Source organism: Akebia trifoliata, chromosome 11, assembly GCF_017979445.1.
Source record: "Akebia trifoliata isolate Shusen 1 chromosome 11, ASM1797944v1, whole genome shotgun sequence".
Lineage (NCBI taxonomy): Eukaryota > Viridiplantae > Streptophyta > Magnoliopsida > Ranunculales > Lardizabalaceae > Akebia > Akebia trifoliata.
This window is the reverse complement of record NC_141385.1, coordinates 29,141,528-29,160,440: the sequence shown is the minus strand read 5'-3', so window position 1 is coordinate 29,160,440 and position 18,913 is coordinate 29,141,528. Positions and strand designations below refer to the sequence as shown.

General features: G+C 33.1%; 1 protein-coding gene across 1 annotated transcript; it reads right to left on the bottom strand.

The window, feature by feature from the left end:
- Positions 1-14,226: 14,226 nt before the first annotated feature.
- On the bottom strand, positions 14,227-17,449 carry LOC147391220 (Peroxidase superfamily protein). The gene is made up of 4 exons (XM_086460120.1): positions 17,216-17,449; positions 15,857-16,045; positions 14,804-14,966; positions 14,227-14,715 (listed from the first exon to the last, which is right to left on the bottom strand). The coding sequence occupies exons 1-4, from the start codon at positions 17,432-17,434 to the stop codon at positions 14,315-14,317; spliced, it is 972 nt and encodes a 323-aa protein (XP_086316246.1). The 5' UTR covers positions 17,435-17,449; the 3' UTR covers positions 14,227-14,314.
- Between the last annotated feature and the right edge of the window lie 1,464 nt (positions 17,450-18,913).

The window sequence follows — 18,913 nt, the reverse complement described above, 5'->3', positions numbered from 1 at the left end:
CAGAAGGGTCGAGAAACATACTTTAGCCTATTAACATGTTTTAATCAAAAGTCGATTAAAAAAATTGTTGAATCCTCGAGTTCCGTACCAACTTTTACCCGATAGGTAGAAAGTTAACTTAGAGACATAATTTGAGAAATTCGATTGTATCGTTAGCTTTGTATAAAAAAATCATCTGAAATAGAGTATAAGAATTTTCAAATCGACTTTCAAGAAAAATAATTCTTAAAATGACACTTACGTCCCCACTTAAATATAACTATCAATACTTAGGAAAATTTATGATTTTCCTTCTTCTCCAAATTACAAGAATCAGTCTCAAATTCTCTTCACTTTGTAACTTAGATCTTCATCAAATGAGAGTGGTCCGAATTTTATCACAAAAAAGAAAGACGTTCACCTCGTCAAGGGCTACGTGTAGATGTAAGACATTTTGTATTTCACTAGAGAAAATTTTCTAAGATCGACAGGAGGCGATCCTCAACACCGATCAACCATAAGAAATAATCCAAGGTAGGATGCTTTCCCTTCTACCCTCTAGTTATACGAAATTTTTCATAGAAAATGATCTTGATCTTTAATATTATCCTCATTTTCTAATTATCGATAAATTGACTAAATTCAAATACGTTTTGATTTGATTTAATCGTAGCTATAAATTTTCTATTGGGTAGATTTTCTTTCATTGGATTTTCATGAAGTTTTAAGTATTCATAAATAATTATTGAGGAATTTTCATCGAATTTGTAAACAACAAGGACATTTCAACTCTTACAACAAATTCACAAGCAAATTCACATTTTTCCCTTGTTGTCAGTGCAATTGGCCTAAGGCAACGTTCCCGTTGGCTTCCACTTGTCTAAAAACCAGTGCCACCAATTTTTGCAAATGGTTGTTGGAAAAGAATTTAGAAAATTTATTATGTTTTGTCAAGGTGTCAACATACAAGAACTGCTTTCATTTCATTAAAAATATTTAAGTAAATTTTTACTTTTCATTTACTTTAAGTTCTATAATGAAATGAATGTTTTACCTCCCATTTGAAAATCTTGGGAATGATTTTAAAATTCAAATCTCATCGTATCAAAATTTGATTTTTTATTTCAATAACGCAATGTAAATTTTAGTGTTTTTGCCCGATTTCCAAAATCCAATATCTTTATCTTTCCTTTTAATGAAATGGTATTTTCCATGTTATCAAGGGCTTCCATTTTAAAAAAAAAATTGTTTTAAATTTAAACAACTTTGAAAAATCACTTGTTCTAACACTTAACAAAATTTTTACAATTTTTCCAACTTTTAAGTCTTATGACTTTATCGTTTTTTTCGAATTTTTCTACTCAACCAAAACCATCGAATGAAATTGATTAATGCTCTATGGATCTCAAATGAATTTAAAAACAAAAGTACTTTGATAGATACTTAGGATGATAGAGATTGATCGATAATTGATGGATTAATAGAAAGAACGTATACTCTTGACTGATTGATGGGACAATGCATCCAATCTTATGCAGTGGCCATGCTACGTAAGACATAATAGATAGATAGAGGGATGTATATCTCACGTTCTCACAATCATATGAGATATGATTGATAGATGGATGGAGAAACAAATAGATGTCACTAGCGAGTATTATTGAACCTTACTTGTATTTTCGATAAAAAGAAATTATTATATATTAAAAAAAAAACTATTTTATTTTTACTAGAAAAGAGTCGTAGAAAACCTACATAGCGTTATGCGTTGCTGTATATCTAGAAATGGTGAGTCAATTTAAAATAGCACTAGATGTTATATGCTCTTCGATAATATGAGATACTTTAGAGCATATTACAGATTTTGAGATCTGAAAATTTCTGCTATTTCTTTCTTGAGGAACTTTGTGTGTAAAGGCGATTTTTGTATAGTGTTGAGGTAGTCGAGGTTCACATTGTCTCTTGATAGGCTTCGATGCGAGTGGTCTCCTAGGCTAGTTAGTGATCATTGTTAGTCTGTAGTCGTCAAATGGTTAACCTTACTGTTAGTTGAACTCAATAGTCAATTCTTGATCAACGACCAGTCTAAGTTGGATTAATGGTCACCCAATCATGGTATGCTAGACCGACTACAAAATCTGATTATAACGATGGGATTCCACGTTAGGTTTGAAATCAGAAATATCGAATTTTCATAGTCTAGCCAGTTATATTGATGTGTTCTTTTACTCTCTTATCGAGTATACCACCGTGTTTGTATTATGTATTTTCCTTTCTTTTGTGACGTTAATATATGATTTACAATTTTAAGGTAATATGAATTATTTTAAATGACAGAAATGATTGATTGAAGTTTATATTAATTGTTTATTGATTTTTCTTAGACATTTATCGTATGTTATATTATGAAAAACCTACATTATTTAATTATTCAGGTGATTACTTGTGCATATATGACTTGTTTTTATAATAACGTTCCTCATGTAGAGTAACTTCCCTATTAATCACCCTAATATTCCCTTTTCCAGATACTAAAGCTTTTGAGAAGCCTACCAATGACGAGTTATTTGAGGAGGTCTTTGTAGAGAGTTATGTTGACAATCTGCAACCCCCGTCAACTTGAGGATTATCTTAGTAATTTAGTGGTTGTGTTTTAATTCCTATTGTGGGACTTGATGTATTTTGAGAAGATGCATTTGGGAGATTGTTATCACATTGTTTGTCTATGATTTATGGATTTGATGTAGTTGATTGATGATGATTAGTTTTTTTTTTGTTCTGATTTTTAGTTTCTCAAATATTCATTTTCGTTGTGTACATTTTCACTTCATAAGTATTATTGTTTATGATTGTTCTATCAGGTTGTGTGTGTGTGTGTGTGTGTTTATCTCAGATCTCGAGATTCTGACTAATAAATCTTTTGGATTCGTGTTAGTATTTCAAGGCATGATAGTTTGATATCAAAACTCAATATTTGTTCCAAATGGGATGAGAGTTTTTCTGTGTCTAGATGTTTATTAGAGTCTAGATTGGAAATAGGATCGGGAATAATAGAAAATTCCTTAAAAGTATTAAGTACGAGACAATAATCTGTTCGAGGAAACTATTGGATTGGGTAGAATTTTTAAGGAATACACATTAGTGAAAATTTTTAATATAGGATTAATGCATTGCCTAATATTTGTTGGAATATTTTGGATTGACTAACTTATAAAGATTATTGGATTTGCATATCACACGTTATGACGGGTAGAGGAAGACATAGCACTAGGGCTCATCTCCTAAATATCTAGATATCGGAATCTCGACATCCTACTGAGATAGAGACTATGGTTCAAGCCATAACTGCAGTCTCTCAAAGTTAAACAAGATTGGAAGAGAGGCAAGCCAAAATGATGGAAGACCAACTAGCTTTCATGAAATAGATAACATAGATGTTGGGGGGACAGAACCAGTCGGGTGCACATACGCCTGAGATTACATCGGAGCATGACATACCACCACCTATAGAGATACCGAGAGGTATACAAATAGTACAACCACCTTACTTGGTTCTTTTGAGAGAGTACAAGAGTATAAGGTCTCCCAACTTTGATGAAAGTGCAGACCCCACCATGGCTGAGAAGTGGTTAGAAGAGTCTAACAAATATTTATTCACCATGGAGTGTTTAGATACAAAGAAGGTTTTGTGTGTCTCTTTCATGCTTTAGAGAGATGCAGCACATTGGTGGATTTTTATGAAAAAAAATCAATCGAGAATTCAGAATAGTTGGACGATCTTTCAGAGAAATTTTCTTGAAAAATATGTTCCTGCTAATGCTAGAGATACAAATAGGATGAAGTTTGATCGGTTGGCAGGGTGACATGACAGTGGACCAGTATAAGTCTCGCTATACTCAATTGGCTTGTTATACTCTTAGAAGAGCACCAAACTTCCAAGCGTCTGGGGACTTTGCCCCAGAACCTCATAAGAAAGCTCGAGATTTTACCTTGTGTTTAGGAGCACTATCAACATACTTCATGGTGTCTTTCAAGATTAGTCATCATTTATTGAACTTCTTTGCGGACATTGTCGAACAACTAAGAAACAAGGCTAACCCAGTTCCTACAATATTCTCCAAGACCTTCGAGGAATTAGTCAATATGAATGTTCAAGAAGGAACGAGAGTTCAAGGGAACCCAAATTTACTTTATGTATGGTCGTGCATTTGGCTCCACATCGCAAAATTTCCTCAAATTAAGGAAAGTAAATGGGACAGATTCACGAACAATGAGGTATTGGTTGATTTCTCATCCATAAATGATTGGAGAAATTGGTTCATAGGTCTGACTAGAAGAGATATTAGTTGTGAAAGAATGGAATTGAGAACAGGTGAAAGTGGCGTGCTTCCTACAAAAGAATATGATTACCTAATACTCAAGGATTTGTTAAATACATCATTCTATTGCCCGAAGATGATAGCTAGACAAAAAGGACTCTGCTTGTGGATTCCTGTTCATCTATGGAATAGATACCCTATCAAAGGATTAACTACTCATTTGGTAGAGCACATAGGTATCACATGGGATCATTGGATGATTACAGAATTGGAGGTCAAGTTGATACTTAAGAAGCAAAAGAAGAAAAATTCTAAACATACATAAAAGTTGGTAGAATCCCACATCAATTATTTATTTCCTTTGTAATAAGAGGAGGGTTTCCTCATTTCTTTTGTGTTTGAGTATTTTCAATACATTTTTTGTGCCAAGCGGTTTTTAAATTTAATAAAACATTCATAAATTGGTACAAACGCTAATTATGATTCGGAGTCTCTCAAAGTAATTCCCAACTAATAATAAATCACTTTGTCAAACATTTTCTTGACCAATATATCTTATAAATTAGTAACTCTGAATCGGAAGGATTAATTTTAATAATGCTATCAAGAGGAACCATTCTTCGATCATCGATCCTTAATCTACCTTCGATGGGGTTACAGGTTACCATTGCACTTGAAATCAAGCGTCCACCACTTAGTTGGGGTCGTGAGTCAGGTCAATTAGGACGAACGTCAACACTAGCTCAACTATTAGAAATAACCTCAAAATCTAAACTCACCGAGATACACAAAATCATGATAGCCTATGCCATGGACATTAACAACATAAAGGATAAAGTGAGGTGTTAGAATATGCCTCAGAATCAAGAGAAACCCCTTCTAATGAATTGAAGGGAAAGGAAGCGGAAAGTAGTACAACCAAGTATCCACACGAAATTTTTGAGCTCGATAGAGAAGAAGAACCTATTGAGAGTCTTATGCTTGCAAATAGAATGTCTCAACTGGAGACGACTCTAAAAAATATAAAGGAAATTGATAAAATAGTTGCAGGTATCGAATCTCTGAACCTTATCTCTAGGGTTCATTTGTCTGAAAAATTTGTAATGCTAAAGATGAAAAGTTCAGTAGAGTAGGTTGCGCAAGAAATCACCTCAAGTGTATGTCACCAACATGCGTAATCTAGGCCTTAGTGACAAATAGATGATGATGTTTTTTCAGCGTACCCTATTGGGATCAATCTTGCGATGGTTGATGTCTCAAGACCCTTCCGTGGTTAGAACATGGGAAAACATGTCAAAGCTATTCTGGCATAAATACAAGTATAATGCTGAGATTGAAACCTCCTGAAGGGAATTTGAAGCCACCAAACAAAAGAATAGGGAAACATTCGTTAATTTTATCAAACATTGGAGGACTAAAGCCACACAAATGTGGAGTAAACCCTAAAAAAGGTACAAGTGACCATCATTTTAAAAAACCTAACTCAAGGGTATGTCCAACACATTGTTGCCTAATAGCTTCCTACTTTCAGGTCTATATACAAGTTGGTAGCCAACTTGAAAACGCTTTCGCGTCTAGAATCCTCACCAACCCTTTTTACAATAAACCCAAGAAGCCCATTAACAATTCATGTCATCATTTTCATCTCATCAGAAATTAATATTTATTTACTCTCCTTAGCTTATGGGCAAGTAAGGGATCGAATTCAAGAGAAATGGTGGATGGTACCAAGTTAGCAAGAAATGAAATTAATCTAAGTTACAATTTAACTTGTTTTTGTATTTTTTTGAAGCAGAATAGAGAGTAAAATGTTGTTGGAAATTAAACCAATAGATGAGGAAATTATACTAAGTAAACGAAAAATAAAACATCCATTAGTGATTAGAGTAGTCTAGGATTAACACATAAATCTATATTTGAGTTTATCCTTTTTTGCACTCAACCACAAAAGTTTGGTGCGAGCTCCTTGAGTTGGAAGTTATGGCATGAAGTTTTTGAGAAAATACTATAATTAGGACTCTTTCACTCACTAATATGTGAAGTCCTTACCACTAAATATCTAATTTAAACTTGGTCTATCTTGATCTCATCTAAAACATAGAACATTTAAGTTAAGCATATAAGGTGTAGAGATTCAACTAAAGCTTTGGTCCATTAGAGTTGGATAAAACCTTGAAGTGAATCCTATAAACATTATAAAGAACATGGATGGATAAAGAAATACATAAAATTAAAGCTTGCTCCTAGGCTTCCTCCTCTCACTAATGGAGGGAGTCTAGGTCATGGCAAATATACAAGAGAAATAAAGAGAAATAACATTTGTATTCATGATAATCAAGATACACTATCTCCTTGAGAAATTACAAAAGTTATTAAATTGAAAACCTAACTAGAAAATTAAAATTACAGAGAAAATGCCAAGGACATTGGGGGAGAAAAAGAAAATGGACAAGAGCCCAAAAGAATCTTTTTAAATTGGAAAAATGATCTATTTATATACTTGGGGCCTTCTCGAATGATCTAAATATAGTCTCCATCACTCTTACGTATAATCTCACATGTGAAGCAAATAGGAAAAGTTTTAGGATGATCCAATCGAGGTGGACTACGCCAATTGAGAATCCACTGTATCGCAGTGCTTTGAAAAGCTTTGGATCTCATCTTTTGATTGGATGTTTATTCTGACCTCCTGATTCCAATGCACTTTTGGTTAAGTGATGTAAAGTTCATCTGAAAGTTTTGATCATTGACTTGTACAGTGAACACAAGCAATCGATTTTTTGAAATTATAATTATTTTGTTCAATTAAACTTATTTAACATGATATAACATAAAATGTGATAAATGGAGATTTAGCACAATTATTTATCTAAAGTAATAAAATAAAGATGGAAATCGAGATAAATTTTTGGAAAAAGTGCGGATAATTCAGTATTTTGAGACACTGATCACATCCCAAACTTACCTTTTTCTAGTCCTTTAGAAAATAAATTTGCCACTTTCGCAGGTATCTCGACTACATATAACGAATGGAACTAGCCTTTAAATCGTTAGGTTACCCTTAGCGGATGAGTTTGATTCGTAAGGATTTATAGAGAATATACCCACAAAATTTAAAACAACTTTTGAAGTAATGATGGTCAAAATCAAAGGTTATATCTAAAATCACAAGTTATTGTAAGATTTTATCAATCATTTGAAAGTAATACTTGGTATAAAGTCTCAACTCTTATTTCTTTATAACAAAACTTAGACTTAGGTTAACATTTAAGATATAATGATTCTAACTTAGAAACTTTAGAGATTCGATTTCCTAGAAAAAGAAAAATCAAAAGAACAAGAAAAGAAAAAAATCCCTTGAAGAGAAAAAAATTCAAAAGAATCAAAGTGTAAAAGTTTACACTTTGATTCTTTTGAATTTTTTTCTTTTCAAGGGATTTTTTTCTTTTCTTGTTCTTTTGATTTTTCTTTTTCTACTCTTTAAAGAAAAATAGGCAGCCATTTTCAAGGTACCTATTCTAATTCAATAGTTGTTATTCAAGACATATTCAACCCAGTTCTGTTTTTCTTCTAATCAACCAACCAAATGAATAAGGAAGTCAAAGTTCATCAAACCCGATTTTTCCTTCTACTCTAGATAGAAAGAAGATAACGAGCTCACTCAATTCAACCTAGACTCTTGGTAACCTTATTAGAAGTAACTATAAACAAAAAGTAACTCTGTTCTAACATTTGCCTAAGAGAAATATGAATGGAGACTCTAGATCAAAACTTCCAATTAAAGATCGATTTAGTATTTTTTTTAACTAAGTGCTTAAAGATATTAAGGTAGGATTTTGGATAAAATACAACAAAATTGCCAAATATTTTTCAATTTTTTTTTTTAATTTTTATAATTTTTGCAAAGAAAATAAAAGAAAAGAAAATAGGTGGCAATCCGACCCTACACCCCAAACTTAAATATGATATTGTCTTTAATATTTTAGTATGCACATGCAAATGCAAAATTGAAATTAATAAAAGAAAATGAAGTGAGTTGGATAGCACTTGAAAATGATCTTATAATCTTGTGATATTAACACAATATCTCTTGAAATGAGATAACACACTACTCACCATTGTCGCAGCGTCGATTGTATCTGTTGCATTAATTGTGATAATGTTGTATGATGCCAGAAACACCACAAAAGATACTATGATCATAGATTAGGTAATTGGTTCCTAAGCTATGTCAGAAAAATACACACCAGTATTTTCAACCTATACTATGTAAACTAGCACAAGACAAAATAATTACGAAAAAGAAAATAATTTCTAAAAAATACTGCAATAGCAGATGATTTTGGAATAAAACATGGATAGTACAACATCCAGATAATAAATACAGCTACTTAACAAAGTATAATAAACCTAGTAGTATAAAAACTAAATAAAACTTCTAATTAAAACATCTACTCAAGCATCTAATCCCTTTGAGATCTACCTCTAGCAGTGGCTGACTTGAATTTTCTCACTCTCTCACGTTGTTCAACTACATCGAATTATCGTTCTAAAATCTTTTGTCCTTTATACAACTTACCCATCCCCTTGAAATTTTTTATAAATGCCTTTTGTAGGGAACGTGGCTTGACATCATCCAGAAAGATGTGTTATCAAAATTTAGACTAGACAAACTAGCTTCACTCGCTCCAACATCATCAAATTCTTGTCTTGGGCACTCATAACCATAAGGGCTTCCATGCTCTTCAAAGTGCTCTGGTATCGATTTCCATAAACCTGGAAAACATTCTACAAAAGATAATGCACCCTTGAATTCCGATAGTTGGACCATCTTGCCTTGGGGTGCTAGCACTCCCTTTCGCCTCTATAGAATTTGACAAACTAAGTGTGGGAAGACTAAAGAACGACCCTTCTTCGGCTTGACATAGGCATCGATCAAAGTCTCTAAGATGATACGGGACACGCAAAAAATCGAATCCTTGATCTGCATCGCATGCATGATGTACATATGTTTGGTGAAAAGTAGCGTGTTGTTCTGCATCCCCAAAATGTTAGATGCCACTCATCGCCAACTGATTAGCTCAAAAGTTTTTTGACAACAATCTTATACTCCGATGCGTTGTGATTCAAGACCCAATCATGTGACGATGAATTCAAATGGATGATGCATTTGGCAAGTTCCATCCTCGACTTTAACAATTTCTAAGATCATATTGATGTCTTCAAATCCAATGGCAAATGTGATGTCACGGAACTTAATTATAAGCGACGGAACAACAATATTGCCTAAAACTATAGAATCATAAAATTCTCTCACCAATTCCTTGCAATACACTTCGGAACCGATGTAGAACAAATTACTCCACCTTTTATCGACGATGACCTCGATGCCTTGAAAGTGGGGATCGAAAACAGACTCTTCAAAAATAGTTCATTTGGAAAAAGCCATAAGTACTACTATAATCAAGAAGAAAAAATGATTGATTGTCTGAAATCTAAAGGTGATTGGCTTTAGGATGACTGCGATGTAGTGAATGCTGACTATGACGTAGTGAAGATGACGAGCGTGAAAATGCAGTGACTGCGATCTAATCGCAATGAGATGTAGACTATGTTGATTACTTTAGATTTGCACAAATACAACTGAGAAGAGAGATCTATAATTTGGATCTTTGAAGGTTTGGGATTTAGATGAATTTGAAAATGAAAAATGGAAAAGATGAGTTAGGGATTAGGCTTGTTATTTGATTTTAGGATATACAAAAAATTACTAAAATACCCTTGAGACACAAGAAAATTATAATTTTGTTAAGAAAATAATCCTAAACACTAATTAACTACTAAAACTAATAAAAAATATTAAGGGAAGAAACTACTAGTTCCTACAACTTTGGATGGGAAGGTAGCTGAGAGTATCGCTTGACATGATAAAGGATCAACTCGTCACATTTTAGCACGTAGAGTTTGGGTACATCGGGTATGCCATCTTGATTTGTTCGTGACTATTTGAAGAGGGCCAGCTGAAAGCGCCATCGATCCGCGAGGTGCTCGGATCCACTTTTGACCTTTGAGGTTTGGGAGTCGCCACATAGTTATTACGGTCTAGGAACCAAACTTAGATTCTAAACAGATAAATCAACTAATCTACCACAGAAAATAATTGAGTTCGGGGATCAAATTACGGGGTTGGAAGGTGTTAGGCACCAACCTCGCCCGGCAAACGCTGATCTCTATTAATTCCCAAATAAACTACATTGCTAAAAGACCTAAGTAATAATATAAAAAAATAAGAAATTTGTATACCTTTCTGAAGACAACGGTCTTGTTCTCTCAGATCTGATAAAGTAACTCCTTGTACAGTACTCCTCGCTTCGTTCTGTCTTTGGATCTGATTTCTGATCTCTGAGGTAAGGTATATCTTTCTTAGATCTGGATTCTTCGGATTTGTTTATGGATTTCTAGGTGTTTTTAAAGGGCTTCTAGGTGTTTTTCGAACTAAAATTGAGGTATGAGTGTTAGGTAAGGAGTTAGGACTTCAAAATTAGGATTTATGGGAGGCTAGGGAAGCTTTTTGACCTACTTCTCTTATGGTTTATTATTTGATACGAAAATAGGTTGTAAGGACCCCTATTTATAGATTTTTTTAAGTGCTTGTTTTGATAGAGTTAGTGTTTAATTAGAATTATTTTAGGTAGAATTATATTTTAATTAAAATTATTTTAGGTAGAGTTATGTTTTAGTTAGAATTATTTTAAATAGAGTTATTGTTTAATTAGAATTATTTTAAATAGAATTATTGTTTAATTAGAATTTTATTAGGATTTTGACTTTTAGTCTCACTTGATTGACTTTAAGATTTTGACTTTAATCTTACTTGATTGACTTTAAGATCTTGACTTTAGTCTTACTTGATTGACTTTAATTTTTTGGAGAACCCCCCTTTAGTATATCCTTAATTCTTTGGGCCCCCAGATGGAAGGGTCTTTTAATAAATATCTGGGCAACCATCAACAATTTTGCCTGAGAGCCTGATTGATCGATTTTTTTTGTTCAAAATTTTAAATTAATTTTATTAATATTTCACTTTACATTATTTAATGTTTTATTTATTAATTTCAGAATTTAAAATTTTTTTAAATGAAAAATTACAGTTTTTCCCCTGAAGAGAACTTTTGCTTTTCAAGTCGATTTTTGATGTTCCAGGATGTTTTAGAATCAATTTTTCGTAAGAAATTCAATAAAAATATTATTTTGTGTCATTTATGAAATTTTTTGTGCGAAATGGTCATGAACTTTATGAGGGGCAATTTCGTAATTTTGTCAAATTTTGTGAAAATTGGCGAAATGATTTATTTGGTTTCGATTTGTTATTTTATGTATTTAAATGGATTTTCCTAAGAATAATGTAGGCTCTAGGGATGTTTTGAGGTTAGGGGTATTTTGATAATTTGATCATTTTTTAGTGATTTTTATCGTGAAGGTTCTTTTTGTCTGAAAAATGATGATTTCTATATTTTTGGGGTTATATTTTCCTAGCGTAGTGTGGTTTCTACAGTTTTGTTAGTTCGAGATACCTTATCCAGATTTCTGAAACATATCTGTTAACAAAATAAAGCATTGGAATGATCATCCATCATTGGGAACCGTTGCAATCGGGTTAACGAGTTGATTAATCAGGCGGATGCAAAAATGGGGTGTCTACACCAGCCAGGGGAAAATTTATCGATAGGTAGACCATTCATTTCTACTAAGTTTTGTGCAACCCTAAACATATGAGACCAATTATGATTTTTCTTTTAGAACCTACCACTTTGATTCTGAACCAGTAACTATTCCTGATGCGAGAAATGACCAAGTTCTAGGCCTAACTAAAGCGAAAAACTACAATACTCATCCAAATTTTTTTTAAATCTATTAAAATTAAAAATAAAATGAATGGGTTGCCTCCCAGAAGCGCTAAGTTTAATGTGTTCAACTAGACGAAAACTTTATTAATCTGGATAAATTGGCTCATCGAGAAGAAAAACTTTCTCTGGGGGTATACACTCGAGATACGGTTTGAGACATTGACCATTCACTTTAAAAGTATATTCATCCTCAAGATTAAGGACTTCAACAGTACCATGGTCGAAAATTATTTGGATGATAAAAAAATCAATCCAACAAGATTTGATTTCCCTGGAAAAAGGTGGAGTCTGTTGTTGTATAACAAAACTCTTTGACCAGGTTTGAAATTTCATCGAAGAATGTGTTTATCGTGATACTGCATCATCTAAAAAATGGGTGACTCACAGAGGGAAAAATAGAAAAGCCATAGGTTATTTGTTTCCTACCCCTTTTTGACTTTCTTCTTTTGATGGAAGCACATTTCAAATATGTTATCAAATATTACTTTGAACCCCAAAAGCACTTTTGAGTTGCAGAAGCTTGAGAATGACTCTCCAAACAAGTTTTTAAATGTAAAGTTTAAAAAGAAAATATGACTAATAATCGTGTCAGACAAGTTGATACTATTATGATCAAAACCCACTAATTTCGTGTCACTTTCGAGTTGTATCTGTGGGTTGTGATAAGATTGCCAACACTATTTGTACCCTAAGATTTTGGTAAATATTTGAGGTACCCGTGTTTTCAAACACGGCATTGACCTTTCAAATTGATGACAGTCCTTATGACCTTGCCAATTAGATGAATATGTGAGATATTCTCGTGATTTTAAATATGTCCCTCTTCCCCCTACCCCTATGGTGATTTAGACCATCCCCTATATTGAATATTTGAGGTACCCTTGTATTTTTAATATGATGACATACCCATTTAACCTTCTTCTATCTATTTTAAACTAACAAAAAATATCTTAAATACCTTCATTTTAAACCAATATTTTAAGAAATCAAACCGGTGCTTGAATTGATATTTGTCAAAGTGGTCAAACTTTGTTCTAAAGAGAAGATCTTTTGTCTCATGGTAGCTTGCCCTAGTCAATTTAGTTGGACTGATATATGTTTATTAAAAAAAAAAATTATATATATATATTTAAATACTTTTATTTATTTTCATAAATGGATAATACTCACAATGCATATTATTCATTAGCTGAACTATTTTTATCATCATCTGGTAGAAACCTGGTTGGACCATCAATTTGATCGAATTTTTAATTTTCTTCCTAGCTAAAATCAGTGTTCTTTACAGGTGTCTACTAGCTTAATTGGTAAAGTCTTGGGTGATGAATGATGATAATAGAGACCTAGGTCCAAATCCCCCCCAACAGCGAGTTATTGAAGTCATTAAAAATAGGTTTATTGATAAAAATAAAAATAAAAACAGTCCTCTTCGATCTCGTACAGTAAATTAATTTTAGTCTATCCATCACTTTGACCCTCCCATTAAGCAAAATTTTCTATCAAAAATGTCTTCATCTTCTACTTCAAATATTGTTTAATTGGTTTTAAGATTAAAGTAAATTACTTTTGAGGTTGTGAATAATTTACCCAAGAAGCTGAAGATGCATAGTTTTGGGATGAAAAATGAATGGAAGGGGGTTAGAACGAGGAGGGTATTATGGTCATTGCACTTTAGTTTATATGAAGAAAAAGTAAAAAAAAAATTGAAATCAAGGAGCATCTTGCAGTTTTATTGAATATTTTAGATGCCCATTGCCACTTGACTTAGTCCATCTCTCATAGATTAATTAAAATGCCCTTTCTTCAACCAATAAATTAAGCCAAAATCAGTCATCTTCAAGGTCTTAAAGCTGATCAATTCTCTAGAAGAAAATCCTAACTCCACCCCTGAGAAGAAGTAAGATTGAGAGATTCCTCATCCCCAATGGACATAGGCAATCTTGCCAGCCGAACCACATAAGTTATGTATGGTGTTTTCTTTACTTCTAATTTAAAAATATATATAGTTGTTTAATTTTTTCTAAGAAAAGATAATATATTGTATTAGAGTAACACATGATCACTACATGTTTATTATTATCCTTACAAAGGCTATAAATAATCTACAAATCAGTTAATTTGACGACAATTTAGGCGTACTTCACCTTCGTTACCTTCTTTAACATCAACCAATCCCATCTTCATCATCGCCTGTATAAAATCAAGGAAAAACATGGCTTGGTTCATTGCATAACCATTGACAATGGATCTTGTTCTAGGGCTTGTGAACAGTGTTTGGTCAGAGGTTAGGACCCCAGCTTTCCTCTGTAAATCATTGTAGTAGGCATTGTCAAAAAAGTTTCTTGTCTCGTCAAAAGGTGCCTCCCCGTTGTCTCCTGCACTACTACATGCTTTCATTAATGTTTTTGCCAATCTCAAATCAAGAGATGGATCGACATCATGTGTGGAGTCGAAGTTGCTCAGTCGGTTTTTGAATGATGAACACCGTGCCACTCCTAGAGTATGAGCCCCTACGACACAAAACCATAATATATAATATATAGTTTAGTAAAATTTAAATTATATAAAACATGATCAAAAGTAATTTATATATATTACCAGATAAAGCCACCATTTCTTGAACACTAAAGCCACGCTGACCAAATGCTCTTATGAGATCTGTGCTATTGAAGAGAGGTGAAGGCAGGCTAAATGTGTCTTCTATTTTAGATCTCCTTCCATCCTTTCTTCCTTTGGGTATGTCATATAATGGACCTCCAGCCTGAAACCAAATACAGCTCCCGCCCATTATTAGACATAAAATTACGGAATTCATTAGATTTTATGCTCTACATAGACATGACACCTAATCGTATTTTTGGGTGTTGCATGGACATACGGTCCATATAGATGAGTGGTTCTTCAGCCCATATATATATATATATATATATATATATATATATATATATGAAGTAGCAAAGAGATTCATATGCATAAGAAGATTTAAAATTTTAGAACGGTCATGCACCATTTATCTAACAAAGATGACCCAATATCAGATCCAAAGACTTAATAATTGAAAAATATTTATATACTTCTATATAGCTTCGTGTCAGGTTGAGCTAGGTTGCCCAAACCCTCAACCCAAGCTCAACCTGAATTAAGGTCGTGTTGAATTATTCTAACCCAATCTCAATTCATGTTCTATATAACTGGGCCCATGCTTGCCTATCAATCGGGTGACCTTGGGCAAGCCAACCCAAGTTGCAGCCCTAATCAAATTGGTTCCTTGTTCGACCAGATCAATCCTAATTAGAACTCAAATCCTTGATCCAGATCAATAGTTATCGTATTAGAACAGATCAAATCCAATCCATTGACAGCCCTAGACCCGAGCTACAATGTAGAAGTAACGATAAAAATAAACGTATATATATATATATATATATATATATATATTTCCTACCCAAAGAACTGCATCTCTCGCAGCCATTGCCAGAATATTTATATATATATATATATATATATATATATATATATATATATATATATATATATATATTCCTACCCAAAGAACTGCATCTCTCGCAGCCATTGCCAGAATATTTATATATATAATATATATATATATATATATATATATATATATATATATATATATATATTTCCTACCCAAAGAACTGCATCTCTCGCAGCCATTGCCAGAATATCCGCACACGAAACAACTCCAGGGCATTGATCCTCAAGTTTTTCCTTAGCATCGTCGATGATTTCATACCCACGTAAGCTCAAATTTGCTGGAGAGTCCTTTTCCGCTGTGTTATTCTTTGTGGAATCAATCAGAACTGACCCATCACATCCCTAAATTGAGAATTTATAACAAGAAACCAAAATAAATTAGCATTCAGTATGTTTATTAAACATAGAATATCAGTCTTAATTAAGTTTGTAATTTAAAGATCTATCATTGATGGTTATTCATGGACCACTTTATTTTTGTCCATATGAAATGAAAGCCTAGATCGATCCATCGTAACAACAAAAGTAATACAAATTTATAAATATAGACGAACCAGGATCCAATATGGTGTCCCATTCCTATAAAATAGGATAGGTATCTACGTGGCATGCTTTAATTCGAGTCTAAACTGCCTCAGGCTCCTAATCAAGCCATTCACGCAGACCAATGTGTTTATTTTCTAATCAAATTATGCTACATAGATACCGATTCTTTTAGGAACATTACACAATAAAATTTCACATGAGGCATTCATTAATGAGTAATGCTTCCCCTCTTCGATTTCACTCTCTTTACTGTTAACTCAGTGTAACAATGTATCCAGAATGATGAATCACCAACTAGATTCAATAAATTTAATATCACAACAATTTTGTTACCAAAAACATTGTATCACGGGGCCTTAAGTTGTTTTGAAACCGTTTTTCCAGAGTTATAACATGGAAGTTCAAGGAAAAAATGGTGTTTTACGGAAATGGTCCGAGTATTTTGCAAAAGCCACTTAACCAACAATGCTTTTTAATATTTATGAAAAAGGGCCTTAGTTTTTTTCATTTTTACCAAAATAGTCATACATTATAAGGTTAAATTTCATATTTAACCTTCCTATGAACCTATATCATAGTTTAAAAAATCGACGAAAAACAAGGTAACTTTCAGTATTGTTGAGACAGGAAGCCAAAATCGAGATAGGGTTTCTTCTTCTTCTTCTTTATGGTTTAAAAAACTTAAAAAGGGCTTCAAAATCATCTGAGATATCGATATTGGTATCACTCATGAACATGAAAACACTTGAAACAAAGATTTAAAATCATGACCATATCAATCAACTCAAGGGCATAAAACTGTCCCTTCAACGAGCATACATTATAGACAACCATTTTGGTAAAATAATAATTTAAGAAATAGGATATTATTATATGGCTGTTTTAGTAAAGATTAAAATAACATGACTGGTTCAGAAAAATATATAGCTGGTTTAGTAAATTTCTTCAAAAAAAGGTGTATTATACCTGTACAAAGCAGTCATGAAAATGCATTCTTAGAAGACCTGCTGCAAGAGTCGGATCAGATTGCAAAGCTCTGTTCACAGTATTTCTCACAATAGGTTCCACGAATGGGCAACGCATACCATAATAACCCATACTTAGACCTTCTACTGAAAATCTTGCACCGCTTATAATTATCATTTCTACAAGTAAAAACAACCCAAGGAAATCATATCTAACCATTTTTACTGATTATTTCAGATGCCTAGTGAAGAGAACAAAGAAGAGTTGCTGTTGAAGACTGAGATTAGAGCTGATGAAGATTAATAATGAAGAGTAGATAAAGGAAGGAAACTTAGTATATATAAGTGCATGAACATGATTTGCATGCGGTAGCACTGTCAATGAATCGGATAAGGTGACGTGGAATAGTGGAACCGATCCGATAACTTATTGAATCCGACCCAAAACTTGATGGAACTAATCCTCGGAGTCAAACTTGTTAAATGGACAAATCAGCTCAAAAATGCATCGAGTTGGCTCAATGGCAATTTTGGACCAAATAAAGGGTTGATGCCCTTAGGTCGTGAGTTCAATACTCAATATGAGCATTAATTCCTCAGGGCCCACCCGCAAGGACGCACTTTCACTTACTTGGTTGATGCAGGGGGCATTGCCCGTGCCCTGAGACTAGTCCTTGGACAAGAACATGGTCTGTGGACTGGGCAAAGCTAATTGAATTATCTTGTGAAGTTATCAGATGGGATTTTGGGTTTGAAGTACACATTCATTAGCAATCATAACATGTGGTCTAGAAATTTCAGTGACACATAAATAATTAATGAAAAGAAGACTAATTTTAAAATTATGTTGAAAGAAAAAAAAGGAGGGCAAAAAGTTGATAATAGTGGTCCATTATTTTCTCCACCTAAATAACACCATCTATATAATTATACTTAAACAACATATGAATGTTTGCATGTTGGATGACACTCACCAAACTTGATGGACGTGTCCGCATGTAGATCTAATGACAGTCGTAATAATTTTTTTTCTTTTGTTTTTTTTTTTGGGGGGGATCCTTTCCTTGGAGACGCCAATCCAAGGACTGCCATGATACAAATTGAGGTGCTCGTTGCGGGTAATTAATACCAAATAACTATATTACTCTATTCAAGCTTTCTCTTATGTCAACTAGGACAATTCAAAAGTCATCCGAGTCAACTCAATTCAATTGGATTTTGAGGTTAATCAGTCCCCAAACTTGATGGAATCGAGTCATCTTTGCAGACCAATATCAAGTACTCAACACCACTAAGGCAATTCGTAAATGCATAGAATTGAGTAAAAAATTAGAACAAGTTATTTGGTTATATATATACAGGGAAATGTTCGGCACCCTATTATTTACCCTACGCTTTGTCCTATGTGTTTTACTCTACATGGATTAGAAGTTTTGGAATGGGCTGATTTTTGGTGAGGATGATCTCTACGGTGTGGAGAATAAAAAATATTTTTGTTTATTTAAAAAAAAAATTAATATTTATCCAAATTGAGATATCTTATTGTCATAAGAATCTTAGATGACGTGAGAGTAAAAGGTTGTCAATGAATTAATTGTAATTAAGTATACCTATACTCATAGTCAAAATCTTATCTCAAATAATGGTATGAGGTCAGTTGAAAGAATAACTTTATTTAAAACCATTTCAAGGGTTAATC